General features: G+C 46.4%; 2 protein-coding genes across 3 annotated transcripts in view; one reads left to right on the top strand and one right to left on the bottom strand.

Annotated features, from left to right (window-relative positions):
- The window catches only part of STK36 (serine/threonine kinase 36), a 35,642-nt gene extending 24,427 nt beyond the window's left edge, over nucleotides 1-11,215 (bottom strand). The window contains exons 1-10 of the mRNA XM_082466076.1: nucleotides 11,080-11,215; nucleotides 10,470-10,644; nucleotides 9,636-9,776; nucleotides 9,448-9,525; nucleotides 4,137-4,267; nucleotides 3,498-3,747; nucleotides 1,980-2,073; nucleotides 1,181-1,350; nucleotides 834-1,021; nucleotides 247-346 (exon numbers count right to left, since the gene is read on the bottom strand). Coding sequence (XP_082322202.1) covers nucleotides 247-346; nucleotides 834-1,021; nucleotides 1,181-1,350; nucleotides 1,980-2,073; nucleotides 3,498-3,747; nucleotides 4,137-4,267; nucleotides 9,448-9,525; nucleotides 9,636-9,776; nucleotides 10,470-10,553 — 1,236 coding nt within the window. The 5' untranslated portion in view covers nucleotides 10,554-10,644; nucleotides 11,080-11,215. The remainder of the gene's footprint in view (nucleotides 1-246; nucleotides 347-833; nucleotides 1,022-1,180; nucleotides 1,351-1,979; nucleotides 2,074-3,497; nucleotides 3,748-4,136; nucleotides 4,268-9,447; nucleotides 9,526-9,635; nucleotides 9,777-10,469; nucleotides 10,645-11,079) is intronic.
- Nucleotides 11,216-11,447: 232 nt separating this feature from the next.
- On the top strand, nucleotides 11,448-18,229 carry RNF25 (ring finger protein 25). 2 transcript variants are annotated; one of them, XM_082466104.1, is made up of 10 exons: nucleotides 11,448-11,533; nucleotides 14,024-14,098; nucleotides 14,340-14,442; nucleotides 14,535-14,602; nucleotides 14,701-14,770; nucleotides 16,256-16,327; nucleotides 16,416-16,559; nucleotides 16,901-16,990; nucleotides 17,259-17,393; nucleotides 17,597-18,229. In XM_082466104.1, exons 1-10 carry the CDS (start codon nucleotides 11,493-11,495, stop codon nucleotides 18,170-18,172), a joined length of 1,374 nt encoding a protein of 457 aa, XP_082322230.1. In that variant the 5' UTR covers nucleotides 11,448-11,492; the 3' UTR covers nucleotides 18,173-18,229. The 2 variants fall into 2 exon arrangements, with proteins under 2 accessions (XP_082322230.1, XP_082322229.1); XM_082466103.1 differs by having other exon boundaries at nucleotides 16,898-16,990.
- The last annotated feature ends 417 nt before the right edge of the window (nucleotides 18,230-18,646 follow it).

The raw sequence follows: 18,646 nt of genomic DNA, 5'->3' as shown, positions 1-18,646 counted from the left end.
GAGACAGACACCTCTGGGACTGAAATAAGGCTCAAGAGGGACTTTCCTTTTTACTTATGTACTCCAATTTTTGATAATTAAATGTTCAGATACTATGCAATTAAAATCTATAAATAATAAGAAAGCAATTTTTAACACAAAGGGAGCTATTCTTTGGAGGGTTGGGAATCACTGTTCCAGAAAACATCTACCAAGACCCAATATCCCATGGCAGGGACAAGGCCAGGAGGAGCCCCTAGGTCTCACCTCATTTTCTAGGTCCACTGCATCAAGGCTCTGCTGGCCCACCACCTCTGGCCTCAGCTCTGGGAATGCTCGCTCACAATCCTGGGTGATCCAGTTTTCCCTGCCAGAGGAAGCAGGGAGTAAGATGAGTTCCAGACCTGTGAGGCTTAGAGTTCATATAAGCCATATAGGATTGGCTAGAGGAGACCTCCTTCTAGGATCTGGCCAGGACAGGATAGGTCCACTACATGCATATCCTTGACTGCCCTCCTACTTTGGATCTTCTTCTCAAAGCTACCTTGGCGGTTTTCACCCATAGCTCTCAACTCAAATAATCTTCCCTTTCGCGTGGAGATGATTCTTTCCTTTTCAGTTAACGTATCAATACGACTGAGACATAGAGAAAGGAAAGCTTCCACATTTCCTGATGAATCAGGAAAGTATCAATACCTGGAATTAGGGTTCAGGCACCCAGGACTCAAGACTCCCAGGGCCCTGTCTACATTTAGGCAGTAGTGAGTGACAGGGACCATGCTGTATTTGCTTTGACTGGAGCCAAAGATCTGCAAGCGACCTCATCCTATAAATCCTGGTTCTACCCTCCTCACCAAGGTGCAGGGGGAGCTTCTCCAGCCCTCCACTCAGCCCAGCTGCTCTTCATTTCTGAGCCTAAGACCCCAGTCAAGAGGCTTGGTTCCTGAGGAGTGGCCTTTAGTCTGGGCAGAGAGGCTGTGCCAGAAGCCACCTTGCTGGTCCTGTCCTCTTGCTCGAGGGCAGGTCCTGTGTTCTGGTGTTTCTGCGGGAAATGAGACACTGAGTCAGAACTATTTAGTTGTCATAAGGCACTATGAATCCTATTCGTGGTCCTTTCCCAACCCTAGAAAGTCACCCTCCTTCTCCAACTCCCCCAGTCACTAGCCTGGCTATGTCATACATGCCCTTCTGCCCCACACACCTTCTGCTTGGCCTCCTCAGCCATGCGCTTACAGGCTTGCCGCAAGATGCGAGATCGATTGCCCTTGGGGGCCAGACGATGCGCCTGTTGGTCCTTTAGGACCTGAAGTTCTGGGGGTAAGCGACTGGTGAATGGGGTACCCAAATCTGGGCCTGCTGACTCGGTTAGTACTGCAAGGAGAGAAGAGGGGGACAGGTGATCACACTGGAGCTGCGCCACTGTTTCCATTTGGCCAGAGACAACTTCAGCATCTCCAGGCTTCTGTGGAAGGAGACGCTTTTGACAAAGTGACAAAGAGGGATTGGAGGGGCTTCCCTGGTGGCGCAGTGGTTGAGAATCTGCCTGCCAATGCAGGGGACACGGGTTCGAGCCCTGGTCTGGGAAGATCGCACATGCCGTGGAGTGACTAGGCCCGTGAGCCACAATTACTGAGCCTGCGCATCTGGAGCCTGTGCTCCGCAACGAGAGGCCACGATAGTGAGAGGCCCACGCACTGCGATGAAGAGTGGCCCCCACTTGCCGCAACTAGAGAAAGCCCTCGCACAGAAACAAAGACCCAACACAGCCATAAATAAATAAATAAATAAATAAATAAATAAATAAATAAATAAATAAAATTTTTAAAAAAAAAGAGGGATTGGGGTTACAAGGGAAGTGGCAAGGGTCATGCAAAGGGCTAGGGAGAAATTTCAAGCTGGTGGGGAAAAGAATATATGTTGGATCCAGACGTTGGGGTCAGGGGTTGCATTGGGTAGAGTACTAGGGAAGTGCAAGAGCCCTGGGAACCCTAAGGACTCACTGGTGACACGACCAGCAATAAAGGGGTGATGTAAGAGGTCTGGCCAGGACAGACGCTGCCGGGGGTCCTTGGTGAGCAGTCCCTGAAGGAAGTTCTGTGGAGAGAAAGGATACCCCATCAGCCTTCACTTCTCCACAGGCTCTCTCAAACTCATCAGAATCGGCCAACCAAGACTCCTGAGCGCATTCTTACAACAGACTAGCTGGTCTTAATCACACCCTCTAATCCTATCCTTAGGCCTCATTTCCCTGGCTGAAATCATGAACAGACCTCACTGCCTCACCTCCTGGGGAGCCCCAATTCCTGTCCATGGACGTTTTGGAACCCCAGAAGTAAAACCAGAAATCTCAATGTCAACAGCTTTGTGAAGAAGTGAAAAAAAAACGAAGAGAAAGAGAGGGATGTCACCTTCACAATCATCTTCAGAAAGCAAACATTCAAGGGGGTCCCAAACTGCTCACTTTGCCCTCCCTTTGACTGCGGTTTGTTTGTGCTGGGTAGAAACAAATGCACTTACAGTTAAAAGCACACTCACACGCATAAGTCATTGTGTAAAGATGTGTTTGGGAGCACTCAAAAACAAATCTTTCAGCAAGTCTTCAGATGGTGGAGGGGCAGGGAGACTGTCTGAAAAGGGTACATCTGTTATGAGGTATCCTTGGGGAAATCCTCAATTGGGCCTGAAATAGGAATAGAAGGTACTAGTAGATTACGACCCCCGTTCTAAAACAAGGTGATCATTACACCTTGGCTCTTGCTGGAGATACCTGCATGTCTGTCCTAAGGGAGAATGAATATCTTATGTATCTCACCCACTTATGTTTCCTTTGTTTAGGTTCTTTTTGATAATTATGTGGGCCACCCCCAACTAAATAGGTTGGGGAGAAACTTGTCTCTTTTCATCTTAGATAAAACAAAGGAAAGTTATAATGAGATTTTACTCTGGGAGAAGGCTGCATTTAAATTTTATTGAAGGCCCAAATCTTGCCCTAGATGAAAAATAAAAAAGGTCAACTCCTTTTCCTCCCTCCCACCCTCCCTCTGGCCTGCTGAGATTTAACTGCAAAAAACAGGCACCATCTCTATCCTCTGCCCCTAATCAGTGAGCTAGCCCCATTAGCCCTGGCCATTTGGATATCTAAAGATTCTTTCAGGAAGAGGACAGCTGTGTTGGCAAATCTAGAAATCATACGGACATTGCATCTGATAGGAAATTAGTAGAATAGAGAGTGTGTAAAGGGACCAATATCTGTGTCTGGTGTCTTGAAATTACCTCTCCATTTTGATAAAGGACAGCCTGACCCAAGGAGGGGCTGCTACTCCCAAGTTGGGCACACCTTAGATCACCCTCCCAGAATAAGCCCCTGCAGTACAAAAGCAAGGCAGCTTGCCCCAGCTCCTGCATCAATTAAGTAACTGCAAAGTGCAGCCCCAGCTCTGGAAAAAAATTGTGGAAAAGGGAACAGGGCAGAGGGAGACAGGTTTCTGATGCAAAAGCAGTCTTTCAGTATTCATCACCTTGAAGCAAGGACTAATGGTGGGGGGCCAGCGCACAGGGTCCTTGAGAATGAGGCTGACCAGCTGAAAGATGCTCGTGGTATAGAAGGGAGGAGTGCCCACTGCCAGCTCATACAGTATGCAGCCCACAGACCAGAGGTCCGCGGTGTGGTCGTATGGTCGTTCCTCCACCAGCTCTGGAGACATGTAGAGTGGTGTGCCTTTAATGGATGTCAGCACCATCGTGTTGGTGCTCATAGCCCGGGCAAATCTGCAGTAGATGATGGAATCAAAATGGAAAAAGAAGATATTCAATAAAAACAAGAGAGACTTCCCTGGCGGTCCAGTGGTTAAGATGCTGTGCTTCCACTGCAGGGGGGCGCAGGTTCGATCCCTGGTTGGGGAACTCAGATCCAGCAAGCAGTGGTGCGGGGCCAAAAAATAGATAGATAAATAAATAAATAATAAACACTAGAGCTGGTCACTGCTACCTACCACTGTGTGAGATATCCCCAACCTGAACAAAGAGACCATCTTCCAAGATCCAGCAGGAATCCCAGTCTCCAGCTCAGGTTCTAAAATGAGGCCCAAGGAAGTCAAGCATATGGTCTAAGGCTCCTTGCAGAACTGAAAGCAGAGACAGAAGGTCAGGCACCTCACCCAAAGTCACAGAGCTTTATGCCACCACCCTTGGCAAGGAGGATGTTCTGAGGCTTCATGTCTCGGTGGAGGATGCGGTGGGAATGCAGATAGTACAGGGCTGACACCAACTGGGCAGCAATGGCCTGAACCTAGGGGTCAAACAGTCAGTTGAGAGGAAGAAAGGAGAAGTCAGAGGAAGGAGTCTGCGGATGAGCCCAAAGACTCCACCCTAATACTACTGCTGATGTGATCTTCTCTTCCTTCCCTTTCTTCCAGAGCTTCACAAGATACATTCCTTATTTCTTGCTCCCCTATTCATTCATTCTTTCATTTGTTCATTCATTCGTTTGAGGAAAATTTATTGAGTCTCACTAACTGCAGGACCACATGCAAATTATCTTCTTAGATTCATCATCTATCCATAAGGCGACAATAATGATACTACTTATTTCATAGGATCATTGTGAGGATTTAAATGAGTTAAAGCATGTAAAGTAACATATTGCTCAGAATGGTGCCTGGCACTTAGCATTCAATATATATTAGCTGTTATTAAATAAGACAAAGTCCCTTTTCTCAAGAGAAGTAGCCAGACAAACAAACAAGACTGACAAAACAAATAAGATGATGACTTACAAATAATTTTGAATGCTTGGAAGGAAACAGAATGCTGTGACAGGAAGTCCTGAAGGGGGCCTAGTTGCTAGAGTACAGAGAAATCCCTAGAATGAATATGGCTGGAGAATGTGTTCAACCAAATCCTACTGCTAACCACTGTGTCTTGGTGGTGAATCATGCCTTAACCACAATGCTTATCCCTTCCTGCCTCTCTGGTACCACCACACTGGGCCTTCTTACCTAGAGGTGCCTAACAATAACAACAGCAAAATAATAGCTAGAAATATTGAACACTTGTGTCAGGCACTCTTTCAAACACTTTATAGGAATTAACTCATTAATCTTCACAATAGCCTTATGAGGTAGACATTATTATTATTTCCATTTTAAAATGAGAAAAGTGAGGGCAGACAGCAGAAGCAAGAAGAACTACAATCCTGCAGCCTGTGGAACAAAAACCACATTCACAGAAAGATACACAAGATGAAAAGGCAGAGGGCTATGCACCAGATGAAGGAACAAGATAAAACCCCAGAAAAACAACTAAATGAAGTGGAGATAGGAAACCTTCCTAAAAAGAATTCAGAAAAATGATAGTGAAGATGATCCAGGACCTCGGAAAAGGAATGGAGGCAAAGATCAAGAAGATGCAAGAAATGTTTAACAAAGACCTAGAAGAATTAAAAAGCAAACAAACAGAGATGAACAACACAATAACTGAAATGAAAAATACACTAGAAGGAATCAGTAGCAGAATAACTGAGGCAGAAGAACGGATAAGTGACCTGGAAGACAGAATGGTGGAATTCACTGCTGCAGAACAGAATAAAGAAAAAAGAATGAAAAGAAATGAAGACAGCCTAAGAGACCTCTGGGACAACATTAAACGCAACAACATTTCCATTATAGGGGTCCCAGATGGAGAAGAGAGGGAGAAAGGACCCGAGAAAATATTTGAAGAGATTATAGTTGAAAACTTCCCTAACGTGGGAAAGGAAATAGCCACCCAAGTCCAGGAAGTGCAGAGTCCCATACAGGATAAACCCAAGGAGAAACACACCGAGACACATAGTAATCAAACTGGCAAATATTAAAGACAAAGAAAAATTATTGAAAGCAGCAAGGGAAAAACTACAAATAACATAAAAGGGAACTCTCATAAGGTTAACAGCTGATTTCTCAGCAGAAGCTCTACAAGCCAGAAGGGAGTGGCATGATATACTTAAAGTGCTGAAAGGGAAGAACCTACAACCAAGATTACTCTACCCAGCAAGGATCTCATTCAGATTCGATGGAGAAATCAAAAGCTTTACAGACAAGCAAAAGCTAAGAGAATTCAGCACCACCAAACCAGCTCTACAACAAATGCTAAAGGAACTTCTCTAAGTGGGAAATACAAGAGAAGAAAAGGACCTACAAAAACAAACCCAAAACAATTAAGAAAATGGTCACAGGAACATACATATCGATAATTACTTTAAACGTGAATGGATTAAAAGCTACAACCAAAAGACACAGGCTTGCTGAATGGATACAAAAACAAGATGCATATATATGTTGTCTACAAGAGACCCACTTCAGACCTAGGGACACATACAGACTGAAAGTGAGGGGATGGGAAAAGATATTCCATGCAAATGGAAATCAAAAGAAAGCTGGAGTAGCAATACTCATATCAGATAAAATAGACTTTAAATAAAGAATGTTACAAGAGACAAGGAAGAACACTACGTAATGATCAAGGGATCAATCCAAGAAGAAGATATAACAATTATAAATATATATGCACCCAACATAGGAGCACCTCAATACATAAGGCAACTGCTAACAGCTATACAAGAGGAAATCGACAGTAACACAATAATAGTGGGGGACTTTAACACCTCACTTACACCAATGAACAGATCATCCAAACAGAAAATTAATAAGGAAACACAAGCTTTAAATGACACAATAGACCAGATAGATTTAATTGATATTTATAGGACATTCCATCCAAAAACAGCAGATTACACTTTCTTCTCAAGTGTGCACGGAACATTCTCCAGGATAAATCACATCTTGGTTCACAAATCAAGCCACAGCAAATTTAAGAAAACTGAAATCATATCAAGACCACAACGCTATGAGATTAGAAATCAATTACAGGGAAAAAACGTAAAAAACACAAACACATGGAGGCTAAACAATACATTACTAAATAACCAAGAGATCACTGAAAAAATCAAAGAGGAAATCAAGAAATACCTAGAGACAAATGACAATGAAAACACTATGGGATGCGGCAAAAGCAGTTCTAAGAGGGAAGTTTATAGCTATACAAGCCTACCTCAAGAAACAAGAAAAATCTCAAGTAAACAATGTAACCTTACACCTAAAGGAACTAGAGAAAGAAGAACAAACAAAACCCAAAGTTAGCAGAAGGAAAGAAATCATAAAGATCAGAGCAGAAATAAATGAAATACAAACAAAGAAAACAATAGCAAAGATCAATAAAACTAAAAGCTGGTTCTTCAGAAGATAAGCAAAATTGATAAACCATTAGCCAGACTCATCAAGAAAAAGAGGGAGAGGACTCAAATCAATAAAATTAGAAATGAAAAAGGAGAAGTTACAACAGACACTGCAGAAATACAAAGCATCCTAAGAGACTACTACAAGCAACTCTATGCCAATAAAATGGACAACCTGGAAGAAATGAACAAATTCTTAGAAAGGTATAACCTTCCAAGACTGAACCAGGAAGAAAGAGAAAATATGAACAGAACAATCACAAGTAATGAAATTGAAACTGTGATTAAAAATCTTCCAACAAACAAAAGTCCAGGACCAGATGGCTTCACAGGTGAACGCTATCAAACATTTAGAGAAGAGCTAACACCCATCCTCCTCAAACTTTTCCAAAACATTGCAGAGGAAGGAACACTCCCAAACTCATTCTATGAGCCCACCATCACCCTGATATCAAAACCAGACAAAGATACTACAAAAAAAAGAAAATTGCAGACCAATATCACTGATGAATATAGATGCAAAAATCCTCAACAAAATACTAGCAAACAGAATCCAACAGCACATTAAAAGGATCATACATCATGATCAAGTGGGATTTATCCCAGGGATGCAAGGATTCTTCAATATACACAAATCAATCAATGTGATACACCATATTAACAAATTGAAGAAGAAAAACCATATGATCATCTCAATAGATGCAGAAAAGCTTTTGACAAAATTTAACACCCATTTATGATAAAAACTCTCCAGAAAGTGGGCATAGAGGGAACCTACCTCAACATAATAAAGGCCAAATATGACAAACCCACAGCAAACATCATTCTCAATGGTGAAAAACTGAAAGCATTTCCTCTAAGATCAGTAACAAGACTAGGATGTCCACTCTCACCACTATTATTCAACATAGTTTTGGAAGTCCTAGCCATGGCAATCAGACAACAAAAAGAAATAAAAGGAATACAAATTGGAAAAGAAGAAGTAAAACTGTCACTGTTTGCAGATGACATGATACTATATTTAGAGACTCCTAAAGATGCCACCAGAAAACTACTAGAGCTAATCAGTGAATTTGGTAAAGTTGCAGGATACAAAATTAATGCACAGAAATCTCTTGCATTCCTATACAGTAATGATGAAAAATCTGAAAGAGAAATTAAGGAAACGCTCCCATTTACCACTGCAACAAAAAGAATAAAATACCTAGGAATAAACCTACCTAGGGAGACCAAAGACCTGTATGTAGAAAACTATAAGACACTGTTGAAAGAAATTAAAGATGATACCAACAGATGGAGAGATATACCATGTTCTTGAATTGGAAGAATCAATATTGTGAAAATGACTATGTTACCCAAAGCAGTCTACAGATTCAATGCAATCCCTATCAAATTACCAATGGCATTTCTTTACGAAACTAGAACAAAAAATCTTAAAATTTGTATGGAGACACAAAAGACCCCAAATAGCCAAAGCAGTCTTGAGGGAAAAAAACGGAGCTGGAGGAATCAGACTCCCTGACTTCAGACTATACTACAAAGCTACAGTAATCAAGACAATATGGTACTGGCACAAAAACAGAAATAGATCAATGGAACAGGATAGAAAGCCCAGAGATAAACCCACGCACCTATGGTCAACTAATCTATAACAAAGGAGGCAAGGATATACAATGGAGAAAAGACAGTCTCTTAAATAAGTAGTGATGGGAAAACTGGACAGCTACATGTAAAAGATGGAAATTAGAACACTCCCTAACACCATACACAAAAATAAACTCAAAATGGATTAAAGAACTAAATGTAAGACTGGACACTATAAAACTCTTAGAGGAAAACATAGGAAGAACACTCTTTGACATAAATCGCAGCAAGATCTTTTTTGATCCACCTCCTAGAGTAATGGAAGTAAAAACAAACAAACAAACAAAAAATGAGGAAAGCAAACAAAGAGAAGTTAAAGTAACTTGCCCAAGAAGATCCAGCTAGAAAGTGGCAGGCCCAACCTTTGTATTCAGAGATTTGGGTTCCAGCGTTCACATACTTTACTGTCACACCACACTGCCTCTACATATACCTAGACTCTTATATTTTACTTGGGAGTTTTCAAACTGGAGACTCTCCATGCCCTCAGCTCTTGCTACCAGTCCTAAAACTGAGAAGAGGTCATGGGTGGAAGAAGTTTGAGCCAGGAATACCTGCTCTTCGGGAAGTTTTCCGTCATCTTCTAGGATCTGAAAAAGCTCTCCCTCAGCATAGTCTGTCACCACCACCACCTGCAGGGAGAAGGCAATGCTACTAATGGCTCCACATTTATGCATTTTGAGGCTGGGAAATTCCTGGGACCCTTCTTCTTGGCGAGAGGTGACCCAACACCAAAGCGCACCTCTTTGTCAGTCTCAAAGCTGTCAAGCATATGCACAATATTGGGATGCCGCAGGCCCCGCATGATTTCAATCTCTCGTTGTAGATTCCTCAGCTCTTTCTCTGAGCGTCCCAATTTTGGAATGAACTTCAGGGCCACCACCTGTCAGTGGTAAGGTCAAGAGTCAAGGCCTAACCACACTATTGAAACATTAGCCTCAAAGGTCCAGAACTCAGATTTCAGATTGTTTGAGCAATTCTCACTATACTTGCTAGTCTCCCACTCGACTTTCCCCATGGTACACTGGCCTTACCTAGGTTTCCCCTGCTCTCACCCTAGGAGGAAAGAGCCTCTGCCAGACAGATCCCTTTGGTGGATTCTGGGAAAAGAACTGGATAAAGAACTCAAGATTTAAGGGATTTAGGGGAAAGGGAAGGAAGGAAAAATGAAGAGGGAAGAATAGAGTTCAGGTGGTTTATCCCTTCCTGCATGGTATGATAGATAATAATATTAATAATAATAATAATTGTTGTTTACTAGGTGCCAAGCACTGTTCTAAGTGATTCAGTGTGACATCACACTTAATTCTCGTACCCCAATAAGACGCTGTTCTTATTTTCAATCTATAGATGAGGAAACTGAGACATAGAGAGGTTGAGTAACTTGTCTATAGTTCTAAGGCTAGAAAGTGGTGGAGCTGCGATTTGAACCCAAGTAATCCAATTTCAGAGCTCATATTCCATAAGTATGAAGGAATCAGTGTCCTAGGAATACAGTTCAGTATTCTGGCCCCATTCTCCACTGGAGCTGAGGGTGTGGAATACCACCCAAGAGATATCCCTCTTTGTTCACCACCTGAGCACTGTATTTTCTTCGACCCTTGTACACCCTCCCAAAAGAGCCTTCTCCAATCATCTCCAACACGTGGTACTTTTCCATGACAGAGATTTCAGGATCCCTCAGAAGGAAGGAGATAGAGATGGTGGTGAAGGGCTACAGCTCCAGGGACAGTTCCACACATCTGGGAGGCCTGGTTCGGGCATGGAAGAAAGGTTAACGTTAGCCGCCTTGCCTTTTCCTTGTTTTCATAACAATCCAGACCTCATAAACAAAGTAGGGTAGAGAATGAAAGGATGAGATCTTGGAGCAGAGTGCCTTCCGTAGTCCTCCCTCCTTTTCTCTTCCTGTCTCCCAACCCAACCTTGTTCCCACCCGACCCCGTGTCCCCCTTCCCCCTCCACCCAGCCTTGCCCACCCGACCACTGCCCTCTCCACCCAGCCTCTCCCCCTCACCCCACCCTCTCCACCCAGCCTCGCCCACCCGCCCCCGCCCCCCTATATCCAGCCTCTCCCACCGACCCTGCCCCTTCCAGCCACCCCAAAGTTCCTGCCACTGTCAACCTCCTCAGCACCCCCGCCCACATCCCCGGCCCGCCGGCTTAGCGGACAGGAGCGCCTCTCTTACCCTAAGCCTAGGAGCTTCAAGCTCTTCAGGCCTAGGGACGCCGGCCCTGGCCTTCAGCCCCGCCCCTTCTGGCTGCCTTCGTATTTTGCCTGACTTGTCGTTCTTATCGTGGGACTTATCGTCCCACCCCCACTGCCGGTCTCTTTAGTCTCACATTGTTACCAATTTTACTCGCTAGAACTGGTCAGAGGTTCGGAGGAACAGGCGTTCAGGGGTGTGGGAGAGACGGTGGGCCGCCCATAGGCACTTCCTAGGGCATTTCCGAACCATCCCTTGGCCCTCAGGACCATCTAAGGACCGGGAGTCTGCGGTTGCCTAGAAACGGCCGCTAGCTACTCTCCCTCCCCTGCTTTACTTTCCGCCTCCGACTGCCCGGAGGCTATTTCCGGTTCCGGCTGCGGGCCGCAGAAGACATGGCGGCGTCTGCATCGGCAGCTGCAGGGGAGGAGGACTGGTAACTTTGGGGTCATGGGCTTTGGAGGACCGCCTGGATCCGGTCCGGGGGACTAGCGGCAGCCGCGGACCTTCCGTACGGCGGGCGCGTGGGGCGGGGAGAGGGATGAGGGATGGCAGAGACGCTTACATCTCTTCCTAAGAGAGTTCTGGACTGGGGAGCGGGTGGGTGGAGGGGCACTGGTCTGACCCGGAGGAGACCGCATCAACGCCGGCCTGGCTAGTTCGGGCCGCGCCTTATCAGGTTCGATCCTCCGGCTTCACCCCGTCCCATTCTCGCCTTCTGAAGTGGATTTGCTCAGGGTCCCGGGGGATACCTGTTTATCAGCTCTCCGCCCCCCTCCCCGTACCTTTTACTTCCCAGAACCGATGTCCTCCAGTTCCCGTCCCCCTTTCCCCTCGGATCGGACTATTTCCGCTGAGGCTTTCCGCAACCTTCTCCCTTCCCGACAGCACTAATGAGGACTGTTGTCTGAATAAAGCTTTACACCTCACAAAAAGCGCTCCTAGTCCTTCTCTCAAGCATTCTTCACAAGGGACCAGAACATGGAAGGACTCTGGGATTTGGAAATAGATAAATGTGGGTTCACATCGTATTTTGTTAGCTGTGTGATGCTGACCAGGCCACCTAGCTTCTGTGAGTCAGTGTCCTAAGCTGTAAAAAAAAAAAAAAAAAGTGGGTGTGGCATCCACCTCAGAGAAGGATCTGAGAGGATCAAGATGGATTTGTAACATACCTAAGCCTCCTTTTCATTAATAACTCTGAGGTGTAGGCACCTGAGGAGACTAAATGAGGCCTGAAGAGGTAAAATGAGTTGCCAAAAGGTACATAGTTATGACTAGGAATCCAGGTTGTCAGACTCCAAACCTTATGTTCTTAGTTCTAGGACATTCTACAGTTCCACCTCCCCTTTTTTTGTCATCATCTTACCACTATCCCATCCCATATCTCACATCCAGGGCCCAAGTCACAGGTAGGGTGGGTGAAGTATTGAAGGGCTTCTTGATAGAGGCTACACGTCAGTGTTTCATAGGTTCAGGGAGCCCAGCCAGTGCTGGCCTTTTTTGACACCATCCAGACTTGCTGTTTTCAGCCTGTTCAGGGGGAATTTAAGATTCTGAGGGGACACGTTGTGCCTTGGCGAGGGCCGTATTGATTGTACAACCAGCCTGCGGTGCTCTAAGACTCCAACGCTCATGTCAACCAGAAGTACTCAACTGTTACCTACGTTATCTATTTTATATTTTCAGGTGTCTGCCTAAGACTTAAAAAGACTTTAAAAATTTTTGAGAATCACTCTCTCTATATATATACACATACACATGTATACACACACACACCCACACACACATGTATGTCACACTAGGGCAGCCCTGCTCTTGGTGAAGAAGGGGCAATATAACTATAAGAAAGCAAACCAAGCATGTATCTTTCCATGTATTATCTGGGTAAAGCTGTGGCCTCAAGCCAGTAACTCATCTTCAGTGGCATTACAACTGCTGTTTCTGTGATTAAACATGTGTGTCCTCTGAGGGATGGCAGAGACACTGAAATCTCTTCCTAAGAGAGTTCTGGACTGGGGAGCGGGTGGGTGGAGGGGCCACTGGATCCTGACCTGCACAAGTTGATCTAGATCAGTCAGACAGCAGGGATTATAAATACATTGAATATTAACTACAACCTTCTCTCTTTCCTTTTATGGGAGAAGGTTAATACAAATAGGAAAAAAAGAGAACACAGATTAGCTACTATGGCCAAGATACTATTAGGCACTTGTCATAAACAAATCACCTTTCATCCTCACGATAACTGTGGAGAGTGGGTGGTAATATCTATATGTGGTGGACAGGGTAATTCAGGCTTACAGATATAAGTAACTACGCAGATCACATAGCTGGTAAGTGATTGGCACCTGTTACTCGTTCCAAGGCTGATGGCTCTTCCACTACAGCACAGCCTTTACAGCATGTAGATCTGTTCTGTTCAGGTTGGTATCTCCTTTGAGGAGGTGTACAGTGACTGGTATTGGCAGTGTGTGTAGACACTGGGATCCATGAACGGTGTAGGGAAAGCCAGGAGTGGTATTGGTAACCTTAATGCTAATCAATAGATGTCATATTTCTGGGTCAGAGAGATGGCCACTAAGGAACAACCAACAGTACAATGAAACTTAAACAGGGAGTCAGGAAATCTAGTTTGGGTCTCAGTCCTGCCTCTGTTAAGCCTTGAGATTTGGGCTAGTCTTTTCACCTTCTTGGGAATCTGTTTCCTCATCTATTGGCAGAAATGATCCCTAAAACTCTGATTCCTGTGCTCTCTACCTGGCCACTTGACAAATTAAGGAAACATGTTTCCCCCATTTTTATGGAGGTTAGCAAGAAAATGCACTCACGCAGATTGCCATTTTTCTACAAAGCCAGCCTTCATTGGCCTTAGTAGGCTTTAATAGGGAGAGTTGTAATGGTGAGTCAATCTCCCCTGTCTCTCTAGGGTCCTTCCCTCTGAAGTTGAAGTGTTAGAGTCTATCTATCTGGATGAACTACAGGTGGTCAAAGGAAATGGCAGGTACGTATTCAACTAGAGGTGGGCAGGAGTCCCCTTGGTAGTAAGAGGATTCCGTGCAGTATCTGTGGGCCTTGATTTGAGCTAATATTTCTGTCATGTAGACAGTCTATTCCTTTAATCACCCCAAAGAAAGAGCCTGATGCTCACTTCCTCTGCCTGCTTTACTCTCTCACCCCCATCCTCCCCAGCCCTCAAGTCCCTGCCCAGTCACATCCCAGGTCTCCACTTCATCCACCTGCAGATCATCACCATGGGAGATCTGCATCACCCTGCACCCCGCCACTGCAGAAGACCAGGATTCACAGTATGTCTGCTTCACTCTGGTGCTTCGGGTCCCAGCACAGGTGAGGCCTCTACTTTATGGCAGCAAAGGGAGGAAGGGGAGAGGCCTTGGGGTGGAGTGCATTAGCAGTAGCGTGGTATTTTCTCTCTCTAGTATCCCCATGAGGTGCCACAGATCTCTATCCGTAACCCCCGAGGACTCTCAGATGAACAGATCCACAAGTAAGTCGGGCTGGTCAGAGCAGGGAAAAGTTGGGATACAGCTCAGTCTGGTGAGGGAAGGGGGCAGGCCTAATGTTTGCTTTGCCCTGTCCCCACAGGATCTCACAGGCGCTGAGCCACATGGCTGAGGCTGGGCTGGGTACTGCCATGCTCTATGAACTCATCGAGGTGAGAGGTGTGCTAGCCTGGGGGAATGTCCTTGCCTTCCAGCTAGAGCAGTTTCTTTCAAGGGAGGCCATGGGCCTAGAGTCTTAAATATGTCTGGAGACATTCATTTAGTTCTTGTTTAGGTAAGCCTAAACTGCTCCAGAAAGGTGAGACTCTCTTCTGTTTCAAAAAATCTCCCGAAAGACAGTTCCATAGCTTCCCCAAGTTGCCTATTCCAGCATCGTGACAGAAAATTTTTTTTCCTCTTTAACTTGAATTTTTCGTGCTTCGTTATCAGTGCATTTCTTGTTCTCTTGGCATTGGCAACTGAAAATGGCAAGAGATCTTGCCTGGAGGGTCTAGCCATAAATGAACATTTGAAGGCTAGTCTGCCATTGGAGCTGACTAGAAAAAGTCATGGTTCTTTTCCTCAAAGAGTTTCTACCCTAGTGAAGGAAACAACCCACATGAAACTATGCCTAGAGCTACAAGTTAATATACACAGCTAACTTTTGTTGTTTGAGATCAAAAACACAAATACAGTCTTGTTTTCCTCTACTTTGAGTTTTTAAGAAAAATGTTCAGAAAAGAATGAAGGTGGGGGCTTCCCTGGTGGCGCAGTGGTTGAGAATCTGCCTGCCAATGCAGGGGATACGGGTTCGAGCCCTGGTCTGGGAAGATCCCATATGCCGCGGAGCAACTGGGCCTGTGAGCCACAATTGCTGAGCCTGCGCGTCTGGAGCCTGTGCTCCACAACAAGAGAGGCCGCCATAAGTGAGAGGCCCGCGCACCGCGATGAAGAGTGGCCCCCACTTGCCGCAACTGGAGAAAGCCCTCACACAGAAACGAAGACCCAACACAGCCATAAAAATAAATAAATAAATAAACCCAAAGTTTAAAAAAAAAGAATGAAGGTGGGTGGCCTGGAGTCAGAGTGAGCATAGACCACTGTAGCATTTCTGAGTCAGGCCTCCACGATGCAGCTTTGAACTTTGTGGAATTCCAGAGTATTAGCTATTCAAACAACAGTGCAAATGCGTATTTCGTAGCTCAAACTGATGCCTTTTGAATTCTCTGTCCATTTGGGGTGTCCATGGCTTCACTTTCTTTCTGAAAGCTGACTCCAGAACAGGCTCATTGAGGGAGTGATATTCAAAGGGGGATAACCAGGAAAGGCCTCCCAGAAGATGTGAGTTTTAATTGAACATTTTTTTTCTCTCTAAGGTATTTTATTTTCATCCCCAAGATGTATTAAAAGTGACTTAATGAGTGGAAAAACAATTAAATTGGATTTTGAAGCTGGGTAGATTTGGGGGGAGGGCTGTGGGCATGGAGGAGGATTGATTCCAAGCAGAGGGAGCATCGCCAAGACAGAAATGCATGAACACAAGGCCAGCTGGCTCAGTGGGAGACAGCCCACCAGGCACTCCTGGGAGTAGTCGACAAGCTTCACTCACAGTTCTGGCCCCTGCCTCCCTATCTGAACAGTGTCTTCTCTCCTCTCAGAAAGGGAAGGAAATTCTCACAGATAACAACATCCCCCATGGCCAGTGCGTCATCTGCCTCTATGGTTTCCAGGTGGGTTACTCTCTTGGGACCTGGGGGTCGGCTGTGACAGACAGTGGAGGGCTCGGGGAGAGCTCTGACACAGTGCCTTACCCTCCAGGAGAAGGAGGCCTTTACCAAAACAACCTGTTACCACTACTTCCACTGCCACTGCCTGGCTCGGTACATCCAGCACATGGAGCAGGAGCTGCAGGCCCAGGGACGGGAGCAGGAACAGGAATGGCAGCACGCCGCAACCAGACAGGTCGACCTGCTGCCCCCGCTCGCTTGACTCTCATACCCTCTTCTATCCCTCCACTCCAGGGCCGCCTTAGCCTTTTCAGGGTCATAGGTACCTTTGAGATTAACGAAAGGTCACCTTTGTCCAGGAAAAAGGGGCATCCTTATACATACACGTAATCATATTGCACACGGTTTCAGAGGGTTCCCAGACCTCTAGTTAGGCGGCCCCTGCTTTGCTCCCCGTCACTGCTGAACAGATATTCCTATGCCCCTCCGTCCCAGCCCTCTACAGATGAGGCTGGGCAGCTGGCAAGCACCCTAGGCTGGGAAGCAGGGGTGCGATTTCACCTCTCTTTTCAGAAGGCCGTTGGTGTGCAGTGCCCGGTGTGCAGAGAGCCACTCGTGTACGATCTTGCCTCGCTGAAAGCAGCCCCTGAACCCCAGCAGCCTGTGGTAAGGGAACTCGCTGCTCATCTGATGATAATGGCATCTCGTCTGCTTTGAATGGGGTCTCTGGAATTGGCCTCAAGCTGCCTGCGCCCTCTCTGTAAAGCTATGGCCCCCAGCAGAAGTCCAAAACTCTGTTCGGGAGCCCAGTCTGAGGGATAAAACCAAGAACCTTGAGCAGATCTCCTGAGGCAGTCCTGGAAGAGCTGGGGTTTCGAGTCTGCCTTCTCCTGTTTATTCTTCTCTCCGTGCCATTCTGCTCCTTTCCCTCCAGGAGCTGTACCAGCCCGATGCAGAGAGCTTGCGCCAGCAAGAAGAGCGCAAGAGGCTCTACCAGAGACAGCAGGAGAGGGGGGGCATCATTGACCTCGAGGCTGAGCGTAACCGGTACTTCATCCGCCTCCAGCAGGTGAGGGAAGGGTTTCCCACTCCTCCCCTTATGACACCAACCTTCCTACCAACTCCCCTCTGCCGTGGCCCTCGGGTGAGCTTTGTTCTACCCTGGGAGGTTATAGGCTGATGGCGGTCGGCTCAGATTCTAGGTGAGGGGCCTGCGCTTCCCCGCTTTGAGGAACTGCATCCCCTTCACTGCATCTGCTCACTTCCTTCTAGCCTCCTGCCCCTTTGGAACCCGAGTCAGCTGTAGATGCCTCCGGAGGATCCCACCCACCCAGTACCCTTGCCACCGAACAGTCCACCTCATCAACTGCTCAGACCACCCTGTCAGCTCCTCTGCCTGTGGCCTCCCAGTACACATGTGAGAAGATTCCAGGGGCTGGGCGAAATCAGCAAAAGCTGGGTGAGACCCAGAAAGCTATGCTAGATCCTCCCCGGGCCAGTCGAGGTCCCTGGAGACAGCCCGAACGGAGGCACCTAAAAGGAGGGGAGTGCAATGCCCTCAAAGGTACCAGTGACACCCAGGAACTGCCACCTCCTGAGGGGCCCAAGGAGCCCATGAACCTAAAGCCAGAGTCCTGTAACCAAGGGGTTGAAGGTCCTCCCCAGGAAAAGGGGCATGGCAACTGGCAGGGTCCCCCGCCCCGCAGGACTCGCGACTGTGCCCGCTGGGAGCGCTCCAAGGGTCGGACACCGGCTTCTTCCTACCCCCGCCTGCCTCGGGGTCGGGGAGCCTACCGGCCTGGTACTCGAAGAGAGCCCGTGAGCCTCGAATCGGAGGATGGTTCCTAGCAGTACTGTGGGGGGCGGGGGGGCAATAAAGAGATTGGCCTTGTTTGGCTTTCCTTACTCAGTAGTGCTTAGCCTGTGAAGTATGGCTCTCTTTCTGAATTCCCAGCAAGACGAGCATGGGAGAGTCGCCGCAATCTTGCTCTGAAGTCTGTTCTCCCAAGAAATCGGGGTCTGGATAAAGAGGAGTCTGATATCTCAGCTAGTATAGTGGATTCCAAGGAAAACTAGTGGAGGCCAACATTTAAGAATATGCAGGACCCACCCTGCCCCATAACCCACTGTGCATACGCCCACATCTATCTATCTGTCTGTCTATACTTGAGTATCTTGAGGTGGAGGGTGGTACTTTCCTGTTTACTACAGTCTCTCTTCTTCCCCCTTTGTCTAAGGGAGGCTGTGCCCCCAGCATTTGCATATGTGGACACCTGATGGCCCCTGAAGGCATCTGTGTTTATAGCCCCTGCTTTTTCCTCA

This window comes from Balaenoptera physalus (assembly GCF_965194825.1).
Source record: "Balaenoptera physalus genome assembly, chromosome: 6".
In the NCBI taxonomy this organism is placed as follows: Eukaryota; Metazoa; Chordata; class Mammalia; order Artiodactyla; family Balaenopteridae; genus Balaenoptera; species Balaenoptera physalus.
This window is presented reverse-complemented; position numbering and strand designations above follow the sequence as displayed.

What these genes read in the sequence shown, in the direction of transcription:
- RNF25 (XM_082466103.1), top strand. Translation starts at nt 11,493, where the DNA reads ATGGCGGCGTCTGCATCGGCAGCTGCAGGGGAGGAGGACTG. An exon ending in TCAGATGAACAGATCCACAA is followed by an intron (nt 14,603 to 14,700) that starts GTAAGTCGGGCT and finishes CTGTCCCCACAG; the next exon opens with GATCTCACAGGCGCTGAGCC. An exon ending in AGCACGCCGCAACCAGACAG is followed by an intron (nt 16,560 to 16,897) that starts GTCGACCTGCTG and finishes CTCTCTTTTCAG; the next exon opens with AAGGCCGTTGGTGTGCAGTG.